The sequence below is a fragment of the Mercenaria mercenaria genome, chromosome 12, assembly GCF_021730395.1.
Source record: "Mercenaria mercenaria strain notata chromosome 12, MADL_Memer_1, whole genome shotgun sequence".
In the NCBI taxonomy this organism is placed as follows: Eukaryota; Metazoa; Mollusca; class Bivalvia; order Venerida; family Veneridae; genus Mercenaria; species Mercenaria mercenaria.
The window spans coordinates 25,353,671-25,380,554 of record NC_069372.1 but is presented as its reverse complement, the minus strand read 5'-3'; the positions used below and the strand labels follow the sequence as shown (position 1 = coordinate 25,380,554).

The 26,884-nt window shown below is 35.9% G+C and overlaps 2 protein-coding genes across 4 annotated transcripts in view; one reads left to right on the top strand and one right to left on the bottom strand.

Moving 5' to 3' along the window:
- Window positions 1-11,291, bottom strand: part of LOC123535362 (max-binding protein MNT-like) — a 28,341-nt gene extending 17,050 nt beyond the window's left edge. Inside the window, exons 1-5 of one of the 3 annotated variants that reach the window (XM_045317994.2) lie at window positions 11,078-11,291; window positions 10,702-10,825; window positions 9,023-9,079; window positions 6,372-6,413; window positions 644-755 (exon numbers count right to left, since the gene is read on the bottom strand). In XM_045317994.2, the coding sequence (XP_045173929.2) occupies window positions 644-755; window positions 6,372-6,413; window positions 9,023-9,079; window positions 10,702-10,825; window positions 11,078-11,132 (390 nt within the window). In that variant the 5' untranslated portion in view covers window positions 11,133-11,291. Of the gene's footprint in view, window positions 1-643; window positions 756-6,371; window positions 6,414-9,022; window positions 9,080-10,535; window positions 10,676-10,701; window positions 10,826-11,077 lie in introns of those variants that run through there. The other 2 variants (XM_045317995.2, XM_045317996.2) reach the window with 2 other exon arrangements.
- Window positions 11,292-11,597: 306 nt separating this feature from the next.
- On the top strand, window positions 11,598-25,941 carry LOC123534435 (transmembrane protein 248-like). The gene is made up of 8 exons (XM_045316683.2): window positions 11,598-11,753; window positions 12,945-13,118; window positions 13,733-13,932; window positions 14,914-15,029; window positions 15,989-16,139; window positions 17,050-17,227; window positions 18,994-19,134; window positions 20,618-25,941. Exons 2-8 carry the CDS (start codon window positions 12,969-12,971, stop codon window positions 20,633-20,635), a joined length of 954 nt encoding a protein of 317 aa, XP_045172618.2. The 5' UTR covers window positions 11,598-11,753; window positions 12,945-12,968; the 3' UTR covers window positions 20,636-25,941.
- The last annotated feature ends 943 nt before the right edge of the window (window positions 25,942-26,884 follow it).

The following is a 26,884-nucleotide window of genomic DNA, read 5'->3' as shown; positions in this document are numbered from 1 at the left end:
AATGCTACATGTCAAATATCTTAGCTCTAGGGCTTCTGGTTTTTGAGAAGAAGATTTTTTAAGATTTTCCTATGTAAAATCAAATGACCCCTCGGGCAGGGTCAATTTTGATCCCAGGGGTCATGATTTGAAAAAATTTGGTAAAGGTCCACTAGGGAATGCTTCACACCAAATATCTAAGCTCTAGGCCTTCTGGTTTTTGAGAAGAAGATTTTTAAAGTGTTTCCTTTCGGTTGCCATGGCAACCAGAGTTCTGCATGGAATTCAATTCTTTGAATATTTTTGTAGAGCTTCACCCAAGGAACATTCCTGTGAAGTTTGGATGAAATTGGCCTAGCAGTTTATTACGAGATGTCGTTTAAAGTAAATTATGGCCGGACGGTGAGTGATCACAATAGCTCACCCTGAGCCTTTGGCTCAGGTGAGCTAAAAATGATTGAAAACTGTAATAATAAGAGTGAAAAGTAGTAACATATATATGGCTAAAAACTTCCCCCTTTTGTCTTAAAACAATGAAAAATTCCCCTTCCCGAGGGTATTGGTACCTGTCCCCAAAAGTTGTCTAGTGCCCTGTCTACATAAAACACTGTGAAACCTATTGCAAGTTAATGCATTATAGACACATTTGCAAGCACTATAGTACCTGAATGTATCGAAGTGAACTGCGTAAAATGCCGAGATTTGATGTTCTTCTGTCCTCTAGACTTGGAATGTTCTTCTTTAAGAAATCAAAACACTCTTTGAGATGTGCTCGTCTGCAATAATAGATAAGAGAGCCAAACTGTTAAATAATACACACATCACTGCTATAAATTTGACTTAGAGATATCATACACTTTATTTATTGAGCAGACAAGTCAATTTTCGCAACTGTTATTTAGAACTCATGTGCCCTAACTCTTGGACTACTTATCCAAACTTGCTGGTTATTAAACTTTATCAATATTTTATACAGATACATATATGGCTGTGATCACCGTCTGTATATGGCCGAGATCAAAGCAACACTGCCAATTTTTGCCATTTTGGTAAATTCAAGGGCCTAAACTCTATAGATACTTATATGATCTTGCTTGAACTTCACCAAGATGTTGTACAGAAACAAATTCTGTTTATATGTAATTTGTATATATTCTGTGGTTTAGTTCAAGACAAAATACTCTATTTATACTGTAAACACAGACAACTGTCTGATTTTTTTATTGTTCAAGATGACTAGAACTATCCAGCTGGTTACAAGACCTGGTGCAGATAATTTTCCCATAAACATTCAGACCAAGTTTAGTGAAAATTGGATGAGAACTGCTGACTGTCAATATTTGTAACTTTAAGCAATTCAACAGCCATAACTCAAAGGCAACTATATGGCTCGTTATCAAAATCATGCCGATAAACACTGTGACCAAAATGACTGATCACACCACTGGATATACACGGCTCAAGTTAGGGAGCGGACATTGTCAACTTTTGCAATTTTGAGTACTTCAAGGGGTAGAACTCCAGAGACTTGGAAGATCTAGCTGGTTATTTAACTTGGCCGAAATATTATGCCTATAGACACTGACCAATTCAGGTGAACACTGGATAAGAAATGCAAGAGCAAACAAGCAGACACTTTTTATGAGCATAAAAAAGTGAATATAATTAAAGTTTTTCATGAAAATGTAAAATTTTGCATTCATCATATTCATAAAATAACACAGTGATTCGTTTGTCAAAACAATGCATAATCACCCAATCATTTAAATATAAGACAGACCCGGTAAAATAATTTAACTATACTTGCATAAAATTTTGTGGTTTTGAAAAAAAATAAAAACCCAACAGAATGTGGTCAAGAATTTTTACAGTTAAAGATGAAATAAATATTTGACAGCTGCAGATTGGTACAACCACAAAATCTATGGGAAAGAGTCTCTCACAAAAATCAACAATTTCACAGATTTGTAAATTGTATGTCTTAATCCGTCTCTTTCATAAGATAAAGTGTTGCTTATCATTTTTTTTGTCTTCCATCTGTTGCAAACATAAAATAGAAATGTTATATCAGAAATTCTCAACTTGCTGGGCAATATTAATTATCTATTTATTGCTGCATTATGTTTCATAGCTCAAAAATTCTTTAATACAAACAAGAGGGCCATGATGGCCCTATATCGCGCACCAGAGTTGATCTGGCCTACTGACCTAGTTTTTGATCCAACATGACCTAGATTCAAATTTGATCTAGGGATCATCAAGATAAACATTCTGATCAAGTTTCAAGAAGATAGGGTCATAAATGTGGCCCCTAGAATGCTATTAACAAGCTTTTCCTTTGATTTGAGCAGGTGACCTAGTTTTTGACCCCTCAAGACCCAGTTTCAATACTGGCCTAGGAATCATCAAGATAAACATTCTGACCAAGTTTCATGAAGATAGGTTCATAAATGTCATTTTTATTATTATGTGGCCTCAAGAGTGTTAACAAGCTTTTCCTTTGAACTGGCCTAGTGACCTAGTTTTTGAACCCACATTACCCAGTTATCAATCTGGCCTAGAGATCATTAAGATAAACATTCTGACCAAGTTTCGTGAAGACAGGGTCATAAATGTGACCTCTAGAGTGCCGACAGGCTTTTCCTTTGATTTGATTGAATGACCTAGTTTCTGACCCCACATGACCCATATTCAAACTTGACCTAGAGATCATCAAGACAAACATTCTGACCAAGTTTCATGAAGATAGGGTCAGAAGATAGTGGCCTCTAGAGTGTTAACAAGGTTTTCATTTGATTTGACTGCATAACCTAGTTTTTGACCCCACATAACCAAGTTTCAAACTTGACCTAGAGGTCATCAAGTCAAACATTCTGACCACTTCTCAGGAGTTTCAAACTTAAACTGTGGACTATTTACAAGATTTTCCTTTGATCTGGCCTAGTGACCTAGTTTCTGACCCCACATGACCCAGTTTCGAACATGACCTAGAGGCCTCTAGAGTGTTAACAAAGCAAATGTTGACGGACGGCGCACACCGCAAGACGACGGACAATGACCGGTCACAATAGCTCACCTTTAGCACTTTGTGCTCTGGTGAGCTAAAAAGACCAGTAACAATGATGTCCAAAGTCAAAGCTGTTCATGTTTAATGCTTTGATTTCTCCACAATGTAGAGAATGAATTTAAACCTCCTTCCCACAGCACAGTTCAGGAAATTTTGAGAATAAACAACAGCAAATTTCACAACAAATTAAAGTATTTGTTTTAGGTTTAACGCCGTTTTCAACAGTATTTCAGTTATGTAACCTAACCAGTGTTCCTGGATTCTGTACCAGTACAAACCTATTCTCCTAAAGTAACTGCCAACTTCCACACATGAATCAGAGGTGGTGGATGAATGTATTCAGACACAATGTCTTCTATGAAATCGTCACGGAGAACATACGCCTCACCCTGGGCTCGAACTCATGACCCCGCGATCTCCCTACTGAGCTAAGCAGGCGAGCCTACAAATTACAGTAATCTTTCATTTTATAGCACAATATAAATTTAAAAATTCCAAGAATTTTTAAACAAAATGCAACAGTTGATTTTTCTTAGCAAGTGTTCTACTATAATGTCATTACTGTGAGCAGAGAAGTACTGAAGCAAAAATCTCCATGTTAAGTCTGCAACAGCCAAATGTGACAAAGACTTTAAAAACACCTCATCCATACTGACAATTTGTATTCAAATATTTTTGTTATTCACTTATTCCAATTTAAATGATTCAATATGGTGGTTAACTTAACGATACTTGAAGCGCAACTGTTGTAACCTGTGCCCGTATTACTTGTGCTGTAATCCAAGAGATACAAAATTCACTGCGCTTGTTTACAAAAATTATATGTTTCTACATGCTGAAGTCGATTACAAATACATGATCAAATTTTTTACAAAATTTTATGACTAATACTTAATTCAAACTAGAAAATGCTTTTGTAAAAAAGCGCATGTCTCCCCCAATGTAAAAGTTCTATAGGCAATAAGTCAATAGGAGTCAGGAGCGAAAGTCAAAGAGACACTGATGGTTGGCTGCAATAGGGATCATCTACTTGGCATGTCCAGTCATCCCGCTAAATTTCAACACTCTTGGCCTAGTGGTTCTCAAGTCACTGTTCAGGCTCCTGTGACCTTGACCTTTGATCAAGTGACCTCAAAATAAATAGGGGTCATCTACTCTGCATGTCCAATCATCCTATTAAGTTTCAACATTGTAGGTCAAGTGGTTCTCAAGTTATTTCCAAAAAATGATATTACATGAACAGGCCCCTGTGACCTTGACCTTTAATAGACTGACCCCAAAATCAATAGGGGTCATCTACTCTGCATGTTCAATCATCCTATGAAGTTTCAACATTCTGGGTCAAGTGGTTTTCAAGTTATTGATCGGAGCTGGTTATCAATGTTCAGGCCTTTGTGACCTTGACCTTTAACGGAGTGACCCCAAAAACAATAGGGGTCATTTACTCTGCATGAACAATCATCCTATGAAGTTTCAACATTCTGGGTCGAGAGGTTCTCAAGTTATTGATTGGAAATGGTTTTCCATGTTCAGGCCCCTGTGGCCTTGACCTTTAACAGAGTGACCCTAAAATCATTAGGGGTCATCTACTCTGCATGACCAATCATCCTATGAAGTTTCATCATTCTGGGTCAAGTGGTTCTCAAGTTACTGACCGGAAATGGTTTTCAATGTTCAGGCCCCTGTGACCTTGACCTTTCACAGAGTGACCCCAAAATCGTTAGGGGTCATCTACTCTGCATGACCAATCATCCTATTAAGTTTCAACATTCTGGGTCAAGTGGTTCTCAAGTTACTGACCGGAAATGGTTTTCAATGTTCAGGCCCCTGTGACCTTGACCTTTAATGGAGTGACCCCAAAATCGATAGGGGTCATCTACTTTGCATGTACAATCATCCTATGAAGTTTCAACATTCTGGGTCAAGTGGTTCTCTAGTTATTGATCGGAAATGGCTTTCCATGTTCAGGCCCCTGTGACCTTGACCTTTGATGGAGTGACCCCAAAATCAATAGGGGTCATCTACTCTTCATGAACAATCATCCTATGAAGTTTCAACATTCTGGGTCAAGTGGTTCTCTAGTTATTGATCGGAAATTGTTTTCAATGTTCAGGCCCCTGTGACCTTGACCTTTGACGGAGTGACCCCAAAATCAATAGGGGTCATCTACTCTTCATGATCAATCATCCTATGAAGTTTCAACATTCTGGGTCAAGTGGTTCTCTAGTTATTGATCGGAAATGGTTTTCAATGTTCAGGCCCCTGTGACCTTGACCTTTGACGGAGTGACCCCAAAATCAATAGGGGTCATCTACTCTTCATGGCCAATCATCCTATGAAGTTTCAACATTCTGGGTCAAGTGGTTCTCTAGTTATTGATCGGAAATGGTTTTCAATGTTCAGGCCCCTGTGACCTTGACCTTTGACAGAGTGACCCCAAAAACTATAGGGGTCATCTACTCCAGCAGCCCTACAACCCTATGAAGTTTGAAGGTTCTAGGTCAAATGGTTCTCCAGTTATTGATCGGAAATGAAGTGTGACGTACGGACGGAAGGACGGACTGACTGACGGACAGACAGGGCAAAAACAATATGTCTCCTGGGGGAGACATAATTCTATTCATTGAATCAGTATTGACTTTTAATTCTCAGAAGTATGGCGTTTCCCATGATCTTGAATTAAAACCCTTTAATGCGACAACATCAAACACCATGCATTTATTCTGGTATGGTAAAGTTATACTGATCAGACAGCAATTTAAGGGTTCCCTGTTCTGTGCTATCATGTGAACCTTGAACTTTTATCACTGGAAAAACTTGTCATTTACTTTGCTTTTAACAGTGCAACAACCTGAACTGATATTTAATAGCTTCATGAGCACCAGTCACACTTCGTTCAGTACAGGAAGACTGCCACCTTGATAACCTTCTTTATCATGTATATTTCATAAATATCTGCATTATGAAAACTCTTCTTGGATCAAATGTTATAAAGGTATAGATGAGGAGTTTTTTTAATGTCTTGGAAAGTATGATATACCTACCAATTTTGTAAAACAATAATATGCTTCCACAAATAAAGGTGCAATTGCCTTGTCTAGTTCCAAACACCCTACAAACCAATGGAATATGCAACTATATTATCCAGTCAATGATCAGCACATCCTATGTACAAGAAAATGCTGGCATTTTAGAACTTTCTCAGAAGAAAAACCAAAAACTGAAACTGGTTTTCGAACAAATTTCAAAATCATATTTCGAATGCCATCATTTTCTTACATCAACGGTAACATTTCCCATAAAGCTGCAGCAACTAAATACCAACCTGTTTTTCTCCAACTTGTTGTGAACTTCTCTGGTGCCAGCTCTGTAGAAACAAAAGCAGCTCCGTCATAAATAGTTCACAACAGCCAAAATAAAGAGTTCATACAAACAAGAGGACCATGATGGTCCTGAATCGCTCACCTCTTTCCACATGACCCAGTTTTGAGTATGACGTCGTTTTTTCTATTATTTGACATAGTGACCTAGTTTTTGAGCTCATGTGACCCAGTTTTGAAATTGACCTAGATATTATCAAGATAAAAATTCTGACCAATTTTCATGAAGATCCATTGAAAAATATGGTCTCTAGAGACGTCAAAAGATTTTAATAACTTTAGACCTACTGACCTAGTTTTTGACCGCAGTTGACCCAGTTTCAAACTTGACCTAGATATCATCAAGATGAACATTCAGACCAACTTTCATACAGATCCCATGAAAAGTATGGCCTCTAGAGAGGTCACAAGGTTTTTATATTATTTGACCTACTGACCTAGTTTTTTAAGGCACGTGACCCAGTTTCGAACTTGACCTAGATATCATCAAGGTGAACATTCTGACCAATTTTTATGGAGATCCATTCACAAGTATGGTCTCTAGAGAGGTCACAAGGTTTTTCTATTTTTAGACCTAATGTCCTAGTTTTTGACCGCACATGACCCTGTTTTGAACTTGACCTAGATATCATCAAGATGAACATTCAGACCAATTTTCATACAGATCCCATGAAAAATATGGCCTTTAGAGAGGTCACAAGGTTTTTCTATTATTTGACCTACTGACCTAGTTTTTGATGGCACGTGACCCACTTTCAAATCTGACCTAGATATCATCAAGATGAACATTCAGACCAATTTTCATACAGATCCCATGAAAAATATGGCCTCAAGAGAGGTCACAAGGTTTTTCTATTATTTGACCTACTGACATAGTTTTTGACCGCACGTGATCCACTTTCGAACTTGACCTAGATATCATCAAGGTGAACATTCTGACCAATTTTAATGAAGATCTCATGAAATATATGGCCTCTAGAGAGGTCACAAGGTTTTTCTATTTTTAGACCCACTGTCCTAGTTTTGACCGCACATGACCCAGTTTCGAACTTGACCTAGATATCATCAAGATGAACATTCAGACCAATTTTCATACAGATCCTATGAAAAATATGGCCTCTAGAGAGGTCACAAGGTTTTTCTATTATTTGACCTACTGACCTAGTTTTTGAAGGCACGTGACCCAGTTTCGAACTTGACCTAGATATTATCAAGGTGAACATTCTGACCAATTTTCATGAAGATCTTGTGAAATATATGGCCTCCAGAGAGGTCACAAGGTTTTTCTATTTTTAGACCTACTGACCTAGTTTTTGACGGCACGTGACCCAGTTTTGAACTTGACCTAGATATCATCAAGGTGAATATTCTGACCAAGTTTCATGAAGATCTTGTGAAATATATGGCCTCTAGAGAGGCCACAAGGTTTTTCTATTTTTAGACCTACTGACCTAGTTTTTGATGGCACGTGACCCAGTTTCGAACTTGACCTAGATATCATCAAGATGAACATTCTGACCAACTTTCATAAAGATCCCATGAAAAATGTGACCTCTAGAGTGGTCACAAGCAAAAGTTTACGGACGCATGGACGGACGACGGACACCGCGCGATCACAAAAGCTCACCTTGTCACTTTGTGACAGGTGAGCTAAAAACGTAAACAAAGTTGTAAACAGCAGTTTTGTGGTATATTTACCTTGTGTATTGAAAACAAAATTTTCTAAAAACATAACCTCTTAAAGACAAAAAGCCCTTCATATAAAATAATTCACTAAAATATTTTTTATTCATGTCATCTGGGCTATTTACTGATGTCAGGTCAGCATTAAATACTCAGGTTAAATATAAATGTAGCCCAGTATTTCTTTCTTGTACAAAAAGAAAAAATATTTTACAATTGTGAAGGTACTGTCCAAGTGGTGGTTAAAAGCACTTTTACATCATTTTACCTGGCCCAACTTCAGAGAGATGCATTTTGCCATGAAGTGTAGCATCGACAAGAAATGAAAATCTATAAATACATCTAGCCTCACTGTACAAATTCTCGAACGGTACCATCTCTCGACCAACGTTGACATAACACTAGATTATCGGTATCTGTAGAGGTGCTTTACATACCTGGATACAAGATTTTTATGCTAATTGTTTAGTTTATTTCTTTTCGTTTTGATGAGAATAAATATTTATCCACGGACTATTCAAGTGAAAACAATAAAACACTGTTGACAAAACTTGTTTTGATTTAGTGGCATGATGACTAAAAGGTCAAAGGTCGAGAATTGGTTCTCTGAGGTTCGTCAATATCTACCATTACTGTCTGTATTTAAAAATGCTGTATAACTTCATGAAGTGGAATAAACATGCAAAATAAGAATACACAGCTTTGAAAAGCGTCTGTCTACTAGCCAATGTCGGTGAAACATGTGAAAATACTTTAATAGTCTTTATTTACTTAGTAAATGGTGCAAAATGGGTCGAGAAATGGTACAGTGAGGCTAGATAAATCTTAAAAATCATTAACATTTACTGATGATATAGAAAAAAGCAAATGTTGTAGCTAGGTTATTTTAAACAACCACTTAAGTTATTTTTACCTGAGAAAAAAGTTATCAGACCCTCCATGAGAAACGGGCATATCTGACCTGCTTGACCTGAAAAAAGTTATTAACTAAATAAAACGTTGTTTTTTTTTTTGCTTAATTCTATGTACCACATACATGTAGTGTTACTTGGCAAATGGTTTTTATTGGTTTTACCTGCTCAATGCTGTCGAATTAATTTTTTTCATTATGGATTCAGGGCTTCTTTATAAATATACTTAAATTATACAGTGTTTAGATCTTTGCTGGATCCAAATTTAGGATACAATACATACAATACAAATTTTATTTACTATCGGTATGGCATAACAAATCAACATTAGCTATTTATAGAGACCGTACCATAGCTCTTCGCATACTTTGATTTTTCAAACTAAAGTGATTTTTACAAGTGCACCGGTTACGATAAAAATGTAAACAACGGACTCTGTCTATGAAACTTTGAAATGAATGAATGACAGTCGATCTCAGTCATAATACTGATTGACAGTGAATGCTAATGACTCCATGTGTTGCAGAAAGGTATTTAGTTTGTAACTGTAATTTCCCATCAATTGAAATCCTCTCAAAACTGGTAAAATAATTACTTATATTTGGACAAATCTCATCGTCTTTGCCGTTCGGCAGTGCAAAAAGGGCAAATAAAAAACATTCAGTGTAAGTAATATTTCACTGGTACTGCCAGTTAGTAAGTTCATACTCTGAACAACACGTCAGAGAAATTTGGGCAGATTTGACCAATTATGAGGTTGGCAGCATTAGATTATATTTTTTCTTTACACAAAAACTGCCGTTAGGTAACACAGCGAATACGCCGATAATCCGGAGTTCACCGATTATTGTTCCAGTTCACGCATTGTAATCCAGCAATTAAACTGCATAGCTATTAGCTACTGCTGTTATAGGGAAGTGGTAGAGTGTCTGCCTTAGGGGTGAGAGGTCCTGGGTTCGAGTCCCAGTTAGAGCTTAACTATTTAGATTCTGCTAAAGCATAGTTTTGCTGTTAATAGACTGTTCCAGATGTTCTAAATTTTTAGCACACAGTATCATGGATCAGTATTTAGCAATCCAGATCAAAGTTGAATGTGAAATCAAATGCACCCAATTAGAAAATATTGACTATATTATGTCCCTTTCATGTTTATGCTCTCCATGTTCAAGAAGAGTTACATTTCCTTGATCACAAAATTTTCGTTATCATGAAAATATTAAATGCTCATAACTCCGCACTTCTGGTTAAAATATTGTCTATATTTCTGTTTTTGAGAAATATATGGACATTTCTCTTCATTTCAAAGCTTTTTAACTCCAAACCTATGATTTGAAAAACTTAGGTACTATCTCTACTATTTACAGCTATTTAAAATTGACCACTGTGTTACAATTCCTAGTCCTAAAGTGAATACTTTTTTTGGGGGGTTAAGCTCTGCAGATATAATCATACATTCTTCTGTAAAATAGTATTTTTATACTATGGTCAACTAATTAATTTACACGGTATGTTCACCTTTTAAAATTGTGTTTCATTTGTCTGGATTCCTTAGGTAGCCTTAAAATTTGGTCACGTGTCTGAAGTATCATATGATTATTTACTAGTCAAGGTCATTACAACATGCTGGTTGCTATAAATAGATTTATTTCGTTGTCGGCGTAACCAATTGACTGTAATTTACCCGGATTTAGTCCGCGGTCTGCCCTTCACGAAATGAAATCCGTTGTCACTGCCATCAATAGATGTCCCAGGCTCTGAAAATTGTCTTTCAATACTCTGTCGCAGCTTCCTATCCCCGTCTGTACCTGTAACAAATAATGCAGTGGCATGACGCGAAGAATATGCAAATTAGCCTTCCGAAAGTCAAAAATCTACGCATTTTCCAGCGTGTCCTAGATTTTTGTTTTAAGCAAACAGACAACCAACCACTAAATGATATATTTCAAACAAAAGAGGACAACACACAAGCGTAACAGAACACATTATATAACAGAAAAGCATGTCAATTAGAAGAATTAAATTGGCTGCCATGTGCGAGATTACCACGTGCTACCCACCTTGTCCGCGCGACTCCAAAAATTCTGCTGCTTCCAACAAAGTTTCCAAACTCATTTCCCTCCGTTGATGTCTCCAAACATCAATTCACATAAAGCCGTGCTAATTTCTTCTGATGGTTCCGTAAATGTTGCAAAAATTCGATGTTATTTGGAGCTCGCCTGCTCCGTCGCGAAGATGGCGGGCGGCTTGATCAAAACATCAGTTTGCAAACATGAATAAACACCACGTGGACTTTGATTGACGGGCGATTCCAGGGACCAATCACGGTCCTCGTTACTTAGGCGGACGTTCCGTTTCGCTAACTAGGTCAGTTTATCCGCTCCCGTTGTTTTCTAATAATCTTTTTTTAATTATATTTGGTACATTTTACCTGAACGATTTCAGAACTATTAAGTTTTCATTGCTTTCAATAAGTCTTCAAATTCGTTTAAGAGTAGAAAGACAAAATAAATTTAAAATAATGATGAACTATTTTTTGTTAATAAATAACGTGGGCGTTGTTTTAGCTGCATGGGGTGTAGTGAAGCATGTCTACTACGTCACAGATTTTGACAGATACAGTACATGTATGACACGACACACGCTTTTCAAAAAAGAAATACAATGTGATAACTGTTGTACAGTATATAGAAAATGTCGGAGATTACCATTGCGATAAAATAGTATTTTCATCAGGTAATTTGTTAATTAATGAAGGACATGGTATGATAAAAGTAACAAAAGCATTGTATGCAGTCCAGTTTAAAAGTGGGTGGGGTAACCTGAAATTATAATTTGCAGCTCGCCATCAAACTGTGTTACTTAGATTGATATTAATATGTAGGTTCAGTTTCTAAGCATATATTATACAATGGTTCAGAGGCTCACAAATCTGAGACATCAAACATAGTTTGATATTCATCTAGTGATCCACCCTGTACATCATCAGTCAGGATGTCAAATATATGAGATGCAAGTCATGACAGTTGCAAGAATTTAGAAAAATCTAAAGGTTGAAAGAATAATAAGACTATGAGGGTCGTTCAATAAATACGTAGACTGATGCTAGATGAACTACGAGGGTCGTTCAATAAATACGTAGATTGATGCTAGATGAACTACGAGGGTCGTTCAATAAATACGTAGACTGATGCCGTAACTTCATAGCTAGACGAAATAGACATCTTGGGTTTGGATAATTTTGAAACATCGATAGTGTCTCTGCAACATATGTTTCAAATCTCAAATTGTTAACATGTGATGATTTGTTTAAGTAAGAGGTATGCTGTGCAGCCCAGGTCAGTGACGTCTTCATCATAAATGTTAACCTAAACGTCACTAAATTTTGGGTAATTAATTTTAAGTCGTGTTTTAATCTTTTGAAAATATACTGAACAACATCTGTGCCTTAAAACACATAATACATTTTGTATTATGAAGAATAAGAATATTCATTTTCAACAAGATACAACTCTTGGTTAACATCAAACATACTTTTAACTGAAGCATGTAGACTTTGGATTTCGTTTTGTCATTAATTTCACTGAAAATCGTGCAACAATCAGCATGATCAGTTTGTGTAAATATGCCATATCAAGTTATAAAAATTAATGGGAATGGATGATTTAGCTATTTTTAAGATAGGTCAGCCAAGACTCTGTTTTCTACAGTAATGCCTAAGTGTCTCACTGTCTTTTACCAAGTTCTTGTACTATGTAATGTTTTACTCAGATTTCTAGATTTTTGAAGCCTTTTTCTGTAAGACCAGATGTGATTGCCAGAGACAAAAAAGTTGTTTAATTTAAACTGGAACTACTTTTAAATTTCGATGGCACAAGTGTTATGACCCTAAAATTATATAAATGAAAAGTGTTTTTCTTGTTTCAGATGAATCCTTTTTAACCGTCAACAATGTGGATGATATGTGACAACATGCGGGGCTTCATGGCTTCCCGGCCACCCTTAGTTTTGTTCATGCTGTGCCTTGGAATATTTGCATTTGTACTACTCACAGTGGGCTATGTTGTTAAAGTTAACGATATTCGTAATCCAGATGAAAAGGTTAAAATGTTTTACTAATTGATTATTACCTTCAATTCATTGCATACAATCTGCTTTTTTTTTTACATGAACATTGAATATACTTAATGAAAGGGAAGAGTGCAGCTAGGTTTCATTTTCCTGGTCGAACGTGTAGATGCCAAAAGAAATTGTTCAACATTTAAGAGATTTGAGATGTCAGAAACTTGTCTGAGTTTTATTGGTACCAATGTGTTTTGGCGAAATCATGCATTAAGACTGTGTAACCTACATCGTTGTTGTTCGGCAGTGTTGGGTTTTAAGTCATTATCATACTAACATAAATTTGATAATTTGATTTATGACTTTCCAGCTTTTGGTGATGCAGGAATACCCCAAGTGCTTCTTTGGGCTTTTTTAGGCACAGCCAGGCACAATGGGTAGAACCACTGATCTTTCGCAAGTATGCTGGTTGGCTTCCTCACATGATAACCCAAGCAGTGCTCAAACCCACACAGGCGAGATGCAGGTTATTTACTACATAAGAAGAAACAATTGTGCCATATATATCTGACATGAAATTCATTTGATAAGAGAATAGCACACAGACCTGTCAAAATCTTTTCAAAATGTTTATGATTACCTTTACTGAACAGGATTGGAACGATTTTCTGGCTGGTTTTAAGAATGTTCAATTCTGCATGGTGTCGGATGACTCTGACGCTGCCAACGCTACCGACGATGAAAGTCATTTAGGAAGCAAGAACTATAAGGAAGTGATTTCTGATGTACATTCCAAGTTGAAAGGTGAAACTGAACAAACAACCCAAAATCCCAGTAGTTCAGACGACATTGTGTAAGTAATTATGACCCGAACAATTTTCATTAGTCTTAGTATAGAAATGTTTGTTTGGTTACTTTATAATTTTTAGCTCAACTTTTCAAAGAAAAAGTAGAGTTATTGCACTCGCACCGGCATCGGTGTCGCATTTGGTTAAAGTTTTTATTAAAGTGAAATATCTCTGTTACAATCAAAGCTATTGACCTGAAACTTTAAATAGCTGTTTACTATCAAAAATTTACACTAGGAGAAATAATCCCCATAACTCCTATTGAAATTTGACAGAGTTATGTCCCTTTTAAACTTAGAAGATTTGGGTTTAAGTTTTTGATAAAGTCAAATGTCTTTATTACTATCAAAGCTATTGACTTGAAACTTAAAACGGTTATTTACTATCAAAGTTTACACTAGGAGAAACAATCCCATTAACTCTGATTTGATTTTGACAGAGTTATGCCTCTTTTTAACTTAGAATGTTTTTGTTATTAAAGTTTTATATCAGAGTGAGGTACTGAGAAAAGTTGAGCGTGCTGTCTTACGGATATCTCTCAGTCTTGTTTATGGATTTTAAGTCATGGCAACACAGTGCAGGTCAAAAGAACTGAGGTACCCCTCCATGAATTATTCCCCATGCAGGCATGCAGCAGGGCAGAACCACCAACCTTCCATAAGCCAGCTGGATGACATTCTTTCATGATGTCCCAAGGAGGACTCGGCTCTTACATGAGAGTGGCAAGTGGTTGGAAGTCACCAACCTTAACCCCGCTAGCCAGGAAGGCTTTGTTTGATTACTTCTTTTTGAAAATATTTCTTATTAAGTTGGTAATTCAGATACTGTGACAGAAGGCTACTTCTGACTAGGAAGGAAGAAACACAGTTTTACAGTTTGCTACTAAATGATTAGTTTTAAAGGTTGATACAGTTTTGCCAATAATGAAAATGAAATAAATATTACCAACTTAATCCTGTATTTGTCTGATTGTTCCTTATTCGCAGTATGGTATCAGTGCCACTATGGGTAGAGGTGAAACCGACACTAGATTTTGTGAGCATCCCACACAATGTGACGCATCTGAGTACCAGCATGAGTGGTAGACAAATGGGAATGGAAGGTATATGTTCTTAGTCTGGCTACTGACTAGATAATCTTTTTTAAAAAAAATTTCAATCATCACTCTTCGTATATTCTGACCGATCTTTCTTGGCTCCAGTTATCTAGTGTTTTGAGAAGAAAAGGGACGTAATTATACAAAATTTGAATAGCCTCAGGAGTTATCTCCTGTGAACGAAACATGGGTCTGAACACAGACTACCCTAATCTATACTTTATCATGTTTATTAGAAATATAGGGCACAAAGTTTCTGTTTGTTACCAGAAGTCAGATTGTTACAACTAAAGAATTAAAGATGATAGTCCAAAACACAATATAAAACATTGTTACTGCTGAGTACTTGGTCCCCATATTTCAAACAGAGAAACAGTAAAAAATGCTATGCTTAGAGAGACATGGGGTTGTTTTGTTCTACTATGTTTATGTGTATCATGTGGACAAAATTATAATTGGAGATCAAGTGACTTAAGTATGTTCAAGGTCATCATTAAAATTAAATGTTGTTGTATATTAATGTAGCCCTTACCCTGCTAAATTTCTATAATGAACTTGTCCATCTTTCAGTTTGGACAGTACCATTGACTATTAAATGGGTGCTTGCCAAAAAGATACTGAAGGAATGGCAAACAGTGCAGGCCGATCATGATCTACACTGGTCGCAAAGGCAGAATCAATCATGTCCAGCATGATAAGGGTTTATATTACTTCTTCTAAAATTCCACTGCGGCCAGGTGGTTTAAGATGTTGGCCTGTGGTAGCAGTTTGAATGTAAGAAATTCGAAGACTGGCAGTTCAGTTCCAAGTGGGGTAGTTTCTTTTTTATTGAAGAAAAGAGCAGTTTGGGCAACTGTGGTCAATGAGGTGAAAATGAAGACAGGGCATTCGTATCCACCGGACACATTTCTAGTATTACAAAAGTGTTGCCATAATTCTTGTCAAGAATATTTCTTACATTTCAGGAGAAAATGCTAATACAGAATTTAATGTGACATTTACACTCCCCTACCCGTGGAATGCCTCACTGTGCCATTCTCATACACAGTGTAAAGTTATACATATACAAACATGTGTAAAGCTGCAAGCACCGCAGAAACTCTTTCCACATTCCAGGTACGTGACAGTGTTTTATTCCTTTTCTTTTACATGGATATTGTTTTGCTACCGTTTTTAGCTCCACTATTTGGAGAATAGGGGTGCTATTCTACTTGCCCGGGCATCTGCATGAGCTTTCTTGGTTAAAGTTTTTCGGCAACCTTTGTTTTTCTTTATTACTATTGCTTATATCTTACTGTAACTTCACATTAACATTGATCAGCATGCAAACAAAGTATGTGCAGGGGCTGGGCCCATTATACCCAAGGTCAAGGTCCTAAGTTGTTATACTTGAAATTATTTTCATGTTAAATTTTTTCGAAAGCTTCGTTTATATATGTAGACATATCTTTGGTACTTTAAAAGATAATGACTTGAAATTAAAAATATTTCTTTTTAATCATCATCTGTATGTGTGGTTACAATCACCATAACTCTTTAACTGTATTTTTGACAGAATTATGCCCCTTTCTTTTGAAGAGGTCTCTTATTGAGACATAAATTTATTTTACTGTCAAATCACCGAATAGTGGAGCGCACTGTCTTACGGACAGCTCTTGTTCCACATTCCTGACAGAACTGGTTTCTTTTATGGAAAAATTAAAAGGAAAAACAATGTTGTTCTTATGTTATTCTGTCTGAAAGGATTTCTTAAATCATTTAAAGAAGTGAAAAAAAATTCAAAATCAGCTTAAAAATGAGAAAGTTGAGAGCATCTAAATATTTGATCAAAATGTCTGCCATTTTGTTTCCATGGCAACATTGTCAGGCATTCCTTGCCCTTTAAGCTGCAATATCATTACATGTCAGATTCCTGAGTTTTGTGACAGTTTGCCATTCTTGTTTTCTGTGCATTTAAGTATAACATGAAATTTGATGTGATGCTGTTTTTGTTTCCCTAATTACAAGAGTTCTATTGTTTGTACAGGAAACCAAGTGTTGGTCAGTGTGAGACAGCAAATGGTACGGGTGGAGTTGAGAATCATTTTAAAATGGTCAGTAAGAGGAAATCCGCAGTTCGTCCTATAGACATTGTGTGTAACAGTATGCCATCGTTCACGATGAAACACGAGAGTGATCCGTCATTAGCTATCATGCTTACACTGGTAAGTATATGGGAGGAGTTTGTGTTTATTTGATAAATTACTACAAAAATTAGATATGAATTCTTCATGTGAGAGGCCTCTGTGGCCAAGTGGTTAAAATCACTTGCCCCTCACCGATGTGGGTTTGAGCCTTACTTGGGGCGTTGAATTCTTCATGTGAGGAAGCCATCCAGCTGGCTTACAGCAGGTCGGTGGTTCTACCCTGGTGCGGTCTATGATGAAATAATGCATGGAGGGGCACCTGGGGTCTTCATTCACCATCAAAGCTAGAAAGTCACTACATGACCTATAATTGTGTTGGTGTAACATTAAACCCAACAAAAAAAAATAGTTTGCATGTAATTCAGAAAAAAGTATAGCTCTTAAATAAGCTTAAGCATTACACATTTGGTGTCATATACATATAGAAGAATCTTTTAGAAACAGTGTTGGGAATGTACTTAATGTGTATTATACAATATGCTGCTAGATATGTTCCCGTTCATATTATTTTCAAAGATCCAAATTTCTATGAAAGAGCCGTTCTGACAAAACCACAAAATTTCCTTCACAATGTCTCTATGTACCATTAATATTGCTGATAGTCAGACATGTTTCTTTTTTATACGCCCGTTTGAAAAACGGGACGTATTATGGGAACGCCCCTGGCGGGCGGGCAGGCGGGCGGCGTCCACAGACTTTGTCCGGAGCATATCTTCTACATGCATGAAGGGATTTTGATGAAACTTGGCACAGTTGTTCACCATCATGAGACACAGTGTCATGCGCAAAAACCAGGTCCCTAGGTCTAAGGTCAAGGTCACACTTAGAGGTCAAAGGTCAAATTCAAGAATGACTGTCCGGAGCATATCTTCTTCATGCATAGAGGGATTTTGATGAAAGTTGGCACAATTGTTTATCATCATGAGACGGAGTGTCATGCGCAAGAACCAGGTCCCTAGGTCTAAGGTCAAGGTCACACTTAGAGGTCAAAGGATACAAGAAAGAAAACTTTGTCCGGAGCATATCTTCTTCATGCATGGAGGGATTTTGATATAACTTGGCACAAATGTTCACCACCACGAGGCAGAGTGTCATGCGGAAGAACCAGGTCCCTAGGTCAAAGGTCAAGGTCACACTTAGAGGCCAAAGGTCAGATACAAGAATGACTTTGTTCGAAGCATTTCTTCTTCATGCATGGAGGGATTTTGATGTAACTTGGCGCAATTATACACCATCATGAGATGAAGTGTCATGCGCAGTTCCCTTCTTTAGAATTACTTCCCTTTTTTGTTACTATAAATAGCTTATATTGTAACTTTTTCATTAGTAGTCGTAGGGAAAAATCGAGACCACTTTTCTGTAGTACAACATGCATGCTACATCCAATTTCGAGGTGTATTTTGACCAATCTCTACCTGGTTAAGATTTTTGTGTGGACTTACTATTTTTTTTGGATTTTTTTTTTTTTAAGATTATCTTCCCTTAGTTGTTACTATAAATAACTTATATTGTAACTTTTTTATAATTGACCGTAGGGAAAAAACAAGACCACTTTTCTGTGGTACAACATAGATGTTACTTTCAAATTTTAGGTGTATTTTCATGTATCTCTACCTGGTAAGGAGTTTTTTTGTGGACTTAGAAAAACAAATGACTTACAATGATTACTAAACAACCACAAAATTAAAATTCCATTTGCAAATACAGGTGCTAGAGTAAAGAAATTAGCTGTGACGGGCGTATATTGTGACATTCTGGTACTCTTGTTATAATTATATTTGCAGCAAGACAAATCAGCAATCAATCTCCATCTGATGCACACGACCTACTTCCTGTTTGTGATGGTGATCACGATGATGTGTTACGGTCTTGTTAAAGGTCGTCCAGCAACCGTTAAAGTGAAAAATAATGTCCAGTATACAGAGGTATTGTGTTGGTTACATACATACATAGGCTTTGGCTTTTAGATTTAATTGTTTCATTTTTTCCAAAAAAATGTTTTTAGTCAATGTAATTTTATATTAAACAGACTCTGGGAAATATATGAGTAGCACTGGTTTACATATGAGATATAAGATATTATTAACCTGAGAATAGTAATGACACTTGAGGCGCTAGCAGATGTTGCTGTATGGAGAAAATTATACGTAGGGTGTTGTTTTTCTCTAAGGTTAACAGTACCCTATATCACATGTTCAGAACTGTGTTATTGTGAAATCATTAATATTCAAAGGAAATTAATACTTGTGGATTTAGTGGGTACATTAACTCATAACGAACACGTAAAAGTCCTGTAAATTATTTGTTTGAAAGCTGAAATCCACAAAATACATATCACTATATGTTTGCTCTCTGTCTGCCTGTTTTAAGTCTGTCTGCAAAGTCTTTGTTCTGTGATAACTTAAAAAGTATGTGAATATTAATTTAGATGAAACTTGTTATCGTGATAAAGGGATCTTAAGGAGAATATATAAATCTTTTTTATTTTCTTATTGCATCAAAAAATCTGGTTGCTACACAGAATAGCGAAACAATATGGGTTCTTAGATAATTAGCACCAGTACAAGAGGTTTTGTTCATGAAATGTGTTACACTGATAATCTCAGAATACACAAAGAATATTGTCAAGTATTTTTGAAATCCTTCAAGGGGTTCAAGAGTTTCAAAGCTATGAACCCTAAGTGTGACCTTGACCTTAAATTCAGCCATCCAGAACATGTGCTTTGCACGTCATCATGATGTGGTGAACATTTGTGTCATGTTTCTTTGAAATCCTTCAAGGGGGTCAAGAGTTACATAGTGGATACGAAACACACTCATACGACGTTTGATTCCTAAGTGACCCTGACCTTGATGTGAGCCATTTAGAACATGTGCTCTGCATGTCGCCCCAATGTGATGAACATTTTATGTCAAGTTACTTTGAAATCCTTCTAGGGGTTCAAGAGTTACAGAGCGGACACGAAATTGCTTACAGACGGATGTACACTGGGGGGTATAACTTAATACATCCCTTCAGGCGTATAAAAGTATTTATACAAATAAATGATTTCTTCTCATGAACTACTTGATGGATCTTCATAAAATGTTCATATAGTGTCATTGTAAGGTGTTCTTCCAAATTTGTTCAAATGATGGCACTTGGTCCCTTTAAGGGGCCACTAGTTTGTTCTAAACACAGTTGTTACCATTCATGATGCAGTGTGTCATGCATGTATTTAAGGTGAAGCAAGCAACTTGAGGCTGCAATGGTCCTTAAGTAACTTTATTGTTGCATCTGTAGCATGATTGTAAAATTTTATTCCAGTTGTGGACTAGGCATCAGTATACAGACAGATTAATAGAATATCGCTTTATACATATACTTAAGACTAAATGCAATTACGTTTTTCATTTAAATCATTTCAGGTGTCAACTCAAGTTTAGTGAATGAAAGAAGATAAAAGCCACAGAATAGTTGCTAAATCAGCATTCTGAATGACTTTGAATAGTTGCTGAATCAGCATTCTGAATGACTTTGAATGACTTTACTATAGAAAGTAGCCATTATTGTTTTGTGATATTGTGCATTTCAATGCAGTTCTTGAAAACGTGATACTCAGCTCAGCCGTGGAGCTACATAGTGGGATTATATAGCGAAAGTAGTGTAGAGCGATGCTAAGCATTTCAGGGTTATATTTTTGTCATAGTGCTATTTGTTGTTTTCATGTCTGTTGGTATATTTATAGACACTAAACTTGAAGGTGTGTGTTATTTATGTAAACAGATTATTTATTATTTCCATTATGATGTTTTTATATCCATATTTGATATGTTTGTACAAAGTGGGGAAATATTTTGTGGTAATATTAATGCATTTATTTCTGACTTAATAGAATCAGTGGCTTAGTGATGGTTGGTAGGTTGAACTATAGTGCTGACAGTCCAGGTTGGAATCTCAGTTACAAACTGATATCCCAAACAGTGTACGGTTCTTAGTAAATATGTAAATTCACCAAACTGATACAGTTTTCAGCAGTGTCATCCAAGAGAGTATGCTGTAGGCGTACATATGACTGGATTGACATGAAATACTGGTAGATTGTTCAGTCCATTCCAGGTTGGGACTTTCCTCAGCTACCCACATTGAATAAGAAACCGTTATCCTTACTTTTAAAAACAGTTCTTATAGTGTTTTTAGGGTTTTTTTAAAAGTTCAAGATTGTATATACATTGTATACATTGTATACATATATATACATAAATGAGCCACGCCATGAGAAAACCAACATAATGCGTACGCGACCAGCATGGATCCAGACCAGCCTATGCGTCTGGTCAGGATCCATGCTGTTTGCTAACAGTTTGTCTAAGTGTAATAGGCTTCAAAAGCGAACAGCATGGATCCTAACCAGATTGCGTGGATGCGTAGGCTGGTCTGGATCCATGCTGGTTGCAAACACACTGTTGGTTTTCTCATGGCGCGGCTGAAATATCCTTTAACTACTGTACAGAAACTCATTATCTTAATTCGGATGAGGTCGGGTAAAATTTTAAAGCTTCATCGAATCAGCCTGCAGATTTCAATGATTTTCATGTACAGTCGAACTTTGTTCACTCGAACTTGTTTAATTCAAACACCAAACATCTTAAGGCCCAAGTAAAATCCCTGTATAATGTATTCATAACTATATCATGACATCAGGAGTTCTAACTGACCAACCAGAGAGTTTCATTTTCAAGTACCTTCCAGTTTCCACTTGTGTAAAAGGAAGTATTTTTACAATGAACATATATTGACTTTAGAAGTAAATATCACATTATTTCAGAAATCAAATTAGATTTTTGACTGCATATGCCACAGACGATGTTACAAAAGTTCCATTGAAATATTACATTGATTTATTAATAATACTTTGATTTTAGTTTAAAGTTTGATATTTTACACAGGGAGTCTGTGATAAAGTCCAAGTAAAACGTAATCATTACCCAAGTGAAATTAGTACCATTCTGCAATGTTTTGGACATGTTAAAATTATGAATACTGTTTGATGACTCAACCTGTCTATAACTGGATCAAATTTTGACAGTTCCGTCAAGTTCGAGTGAAAAAAGTTCAACTTTATTATATAGTCCCAACAGCCTGCTTCTTTGGAAATACATGTATTGGGTCTCAGGGGTTTATTTAAGGATTTGACATTGTACCAGATGTCAGGGTTCTTTGTTTGTCTTGTTTGATGTCATTTAATTTAACAAGTATTATTGCACATGTGAATGTTGATCTTACGTTAAGCTAGAAAGTTAAATAAAAGTAGTCCTTACCCTGCTAAATTTCTATAATGAACTTGTCCATCTTTCAGTTTGGACATTACCATTTACGTTAAAGGGGGTGCATGCCGAAAAGATACTGACTGGATAGCGAACAGTGCAGATCGTGATCAGACTGCATGGATGTGCAGGCTGATCATGATCTACACTGTTCGCAAAGGCAGAATCAGTCCTGTCCAGTATGATAAGGGTTAAGTGTCTGCAATTTAATATTATTGTTTGAGTAAATCACGGAAGAGTAACTGATATGATGTCACATAAACTGTTAGTATTATAGGGTCGTTTTTCAAAGTTATTTGTTGTATTAATGTTAATAGTCTTGTTATAACAGTTTTTATCCAGTTGCGTTTTGATTTACATGTGGCAGTGTCTTAATTTCTGTGAGTGTATTAGGTATTAAGAAGACTAACGAGGTTTACTCAAATACATTTTCATTATCATGAAAACCATTGAGATATTTCTGAAGATGTATTGATGTTCAATGTAAATTTTGATATCATACATAGAAAAGCAGTTTAGTGGTAACCAGTGGAAACACATATGCCACAGCAAAACACAGTTGCATTGAAGCATAGAGAAGCTTGTTGTCATTTAGTTTTATGGCCTGGTAGGAATGACACTCATAAATCTTTCCAGATGGGGACTTTCTTTCTTCTGTCAAGGCGGTGAACCAGATTTTCTTGCTGATGAGACATTGAAGACACTTTATTTCTTGGGATTTTGTCATCTTTATCATTATTTAAGAAATGATGTATAGGAAAACTGTGTTTTAACATTATTAATATAAGAAAAGAGGTTATACTTGACATCGGCTGAATAATTTCATGAGGGCCTAGCAAGAGTGAATTATACTGGTGACGTATAACCGATTTTGAGTGTATTAATTTAAGAAAAACACGATTTTGCTATACATTATTTCAGTTTTAATATGCCCTTAATCTAAAGCAGTAGATAAGATATAGTAGCGCTCTTTCTTGGTCACAACAACACATTGATGTCATCACACGTTAACGTGACGTCATTTTAGCATAATCATCTTTTAATAGAAACAAGCATATTAGAATGTATCTTAAAGCATAACAGATTTATTCTCCGGCCAGGAACTTAATGAAAGCCCCTCATATATGTTATTTAAAAGTGTATAGTGAACATTTGTTTTCTTTATGGCTTTTGCTGAGGTATGTATGTAATTGTTGTTAAAGACTGCAGTGAAAATGATATTGATGCAACGCACAGTGTATTTCAGTAGTACATTTCACCGAGGTCCATACAACTGCATATTGGATGAAGCAAAGCCTGTATGTAATGAAGCGTTTATAATCTCCCATGATTTTAGCAAAAAATAAATTCATAAGATGTAGGGCTTAGATGTTAAGCCATTCTTCATTGTGTAGAATATAGGCCAATGGTATATTATTTAAAATTGAAATATATTTTTTCCTGAGATTAATTTATTAGACATTATACTGACCAAAGAAGTATAAAATACACAGAATGGCAACTGGCTGTAATCTCGCGTGAGCTCGTGTCGGAGCGCGATTCGGCGTTATCTTACTAAAAACAAACATCGGCGAGCATGGAGTTACAATTTTTACCTTTAAAACTACATTTAAAATACATGTTAGCTTCTTAAACAAAATTAGTTTAATTTGAAATGGTTTTAAGACACGCAGTACACGTTTTTTTTTGCCATCGAAAGAAGCGTGGTCATAAAGTGATAATTATTTTACCGATGAATAATTGCTTTCGCATACAAAATGGCGCGTGGAGAAAGCGCCACTTCCGGTAAACGAGATCTCGTTTTTTTGTCACGGGAGGTTGGCGTGATTTGCTCTATATGCCTTTCAAGTTGCCAATCTATTTATTTTTATAGCTCTTTGTACTGACACAAAATAAACCGTTTTAATGATGCATGTGGAATTATGCATTGATGTAAATTATTGCTGTATTGACTTTAAAGGCACTGGCCTCCAGGTCGTTCGACAACAAAAGGATAATTTTTTAGATATTTGGAAATAAATGCTATATTTCTTAAAAATTGTCAAAAGGTAAACAAAATATTAAATTTCTGATTCTTACAGATTTATAATAACAATTCTTTTCTTTTTAAGTAATACATTTTCATGAATAGAGCCAGGACACTAAACCAGTTTGAAACAGTTATAACCATAATAAAATGGACGTTTTGTTTTGCAATGGAAGATTGTCTTTTTTAACAGGACAAAATGCATATTGTTGTTGAGGAAATTGCATATTGTATTTTAATTTTTTGTAAATAATTCCAGATGTTTATATTTTGATATTATGTTATTGTTATTGTTCCTTCTTGTTACATGTTAATGTTTTTCTTAGTGCTTAAAATCATTCACCCTTACCGTGCTAAATTTCTGTAATGAACTTGTCCATCTTTCAGTTAGGACAGATCCATTAATTGCTAGAAGGGGTGCTTGTCAAAAAGATACTGACTGAATGGCAAACAGTGCAGATCATGATCAGACTGCACAGATGGTGCAGGCTGATCATGATCTACACTGGTCACAAAGGCAGAATCAGTCGTGTCCAGCATAATTAGGGCTAAGTGATACTGTGAAAGCATTTGATATTGTGGGCCGAAATTCATGGTTTTGGCTAAAAAGGACTGTTTCATTGGGATATGAAGTTTTGGATTTTTTCAGTTTTTAGTAATAAAATGGACAAAATAATGAATATCCATGAAAATCAGTCCCCCACAAATATCGTTGATTTCACAAAAGTTGTGTTACAGTAGTACATTACAGTCCCAGTTCAAAATTTATTTCATCAATTACCTAATAGTATGTAGAAACATTTTTTTCATCTCATTCACTATTGTAAAAAGATCATTGCATATGTGGGATATTTAAAATTGGTATTCATATTTTTATTTTTTTTATTATTAGAATGATAAACTTCTTAAATTTTTTAAGCATTTTCATGAAATTTGAAAATTGTGATTGACCTTTGACCGTCCATTCTTTCTCTTTTTTTTATATGATTTTTCAGGTGGACTATTGTGTTCCACAGATACATTCCATTTGATTCTTAGGTCAAGGTCAAAACAAGGTCAAATTAAACTGTAAGGTTTGTATTGAGATCTGTAACATAGACTTTGATAATACAATAAGGTCAAGAACTAGGACACGATAAAGAAATTGACTTTATACCAAATAGACTAACACCCAACATCTGTGTTTATTACACAATTTTTCCCAGTCTATTTATTAACCATGCAGTGATTTAATCAAAGCATGGATCGATTTCATTAAAACTTGCTTTATCTTAATACCACAAGGATTTTTCTGTACACCAAACTAATTAAAATTGAGCAAAAGAAAAACATTCCTTTGTATCAAATGTACTTGTTTTGAAACTTTGATAATTTAAATGAATAAAAGAATACAAAATAATTTTCAAAAGTTTTTTATTCTTCCTGAAATGTTTAGGTACAGCTGCATACTGTAAAAGCAGAAATTTTCATGATGGGTTTAAATTTCACTATATTTGAGAGGCCCTGCATTTCGCAAAAATTAAACGTATTAAAATATTCACCGTAGTTTATTCAGATTCAAGTAGGATACCATTTTCACAATTTCGCGAATATTAAACCTCACAAACATACTCAAAATCTCAAATTCGCGAAATTTTGACCCAGCAAAAATATATGCGTTTATAGTAATTGTCCAGATGATAAGGGAGGAGCGGAACAAACAAGGCAATATACTACATTTGTATATATGATGTAATGAGAATAAATGAAAGAGGTACAACTCTGGTAAAAGTAATGTCCATCCTCACACCATGCAAATGTACTCTGTAAAAAGAAGCCAAGAACAGGAAACATTTTGAAATTGTGAATTGTATGCTAGTGAGAGAAGAAAGAACATGTATAGTTTATTTTAATTTATTTTAGGTCGATCATGATTCGTGAAGCAAGTTCTATAACTTACATGTACATTAATCAGTCTTGACACCTCATTCCTGATGGAATCCATAACCAGGAGGGTATGAGAGCATCATCATGAGGGTATGAGAGAAGACAGTTTCCCCTTCTAATGCTGAGTGCCAAGCAAGGCAGCTGCTGGTACCATTTTTCACATCTTTGGTACGACTTGGCAGGGGATCGAACCCATGACGGACGGTACTTGAAGCGGATGCACACCTTTCCTACACTTGTAAAAACTGAGCAAAAGCCCTTCAATAGTTTTGGAGTCATGTTTGAGACAAAGTTTAATACCCCATATTTGTATGCTGCTGGTACAGTACACTTCCTCAAATTCTCTTTAATAGTTTTATTTGGAGTTTTGCTCCAGATAAATGTGTTGTTTATTTTGTAAATCAAACAAGAGTGCC

Coding starts and splice junctions, on each gene's coding strand:
- LOC123534435 (XM_045316683.2), top strand. CDS start 12,969: ATGTGGATGATATGTGACAACATGCGGGGCTTCATGGCTTCCCGGCCA. Junction 13,119..13,732: donor TTCGTAATCCAGATGAAAAG/GTTAAAATGTTT, acceptor TTTACTGAACAG/GATTGGAACGATTTTCTGGC. Junction 16,140..17,049: donor AAACTCTTTCCACATTCCAG/GTACGTGACAGT, acceptor TTGTTTGTACAG/GAAACCAAGTGTTGGTCAGT.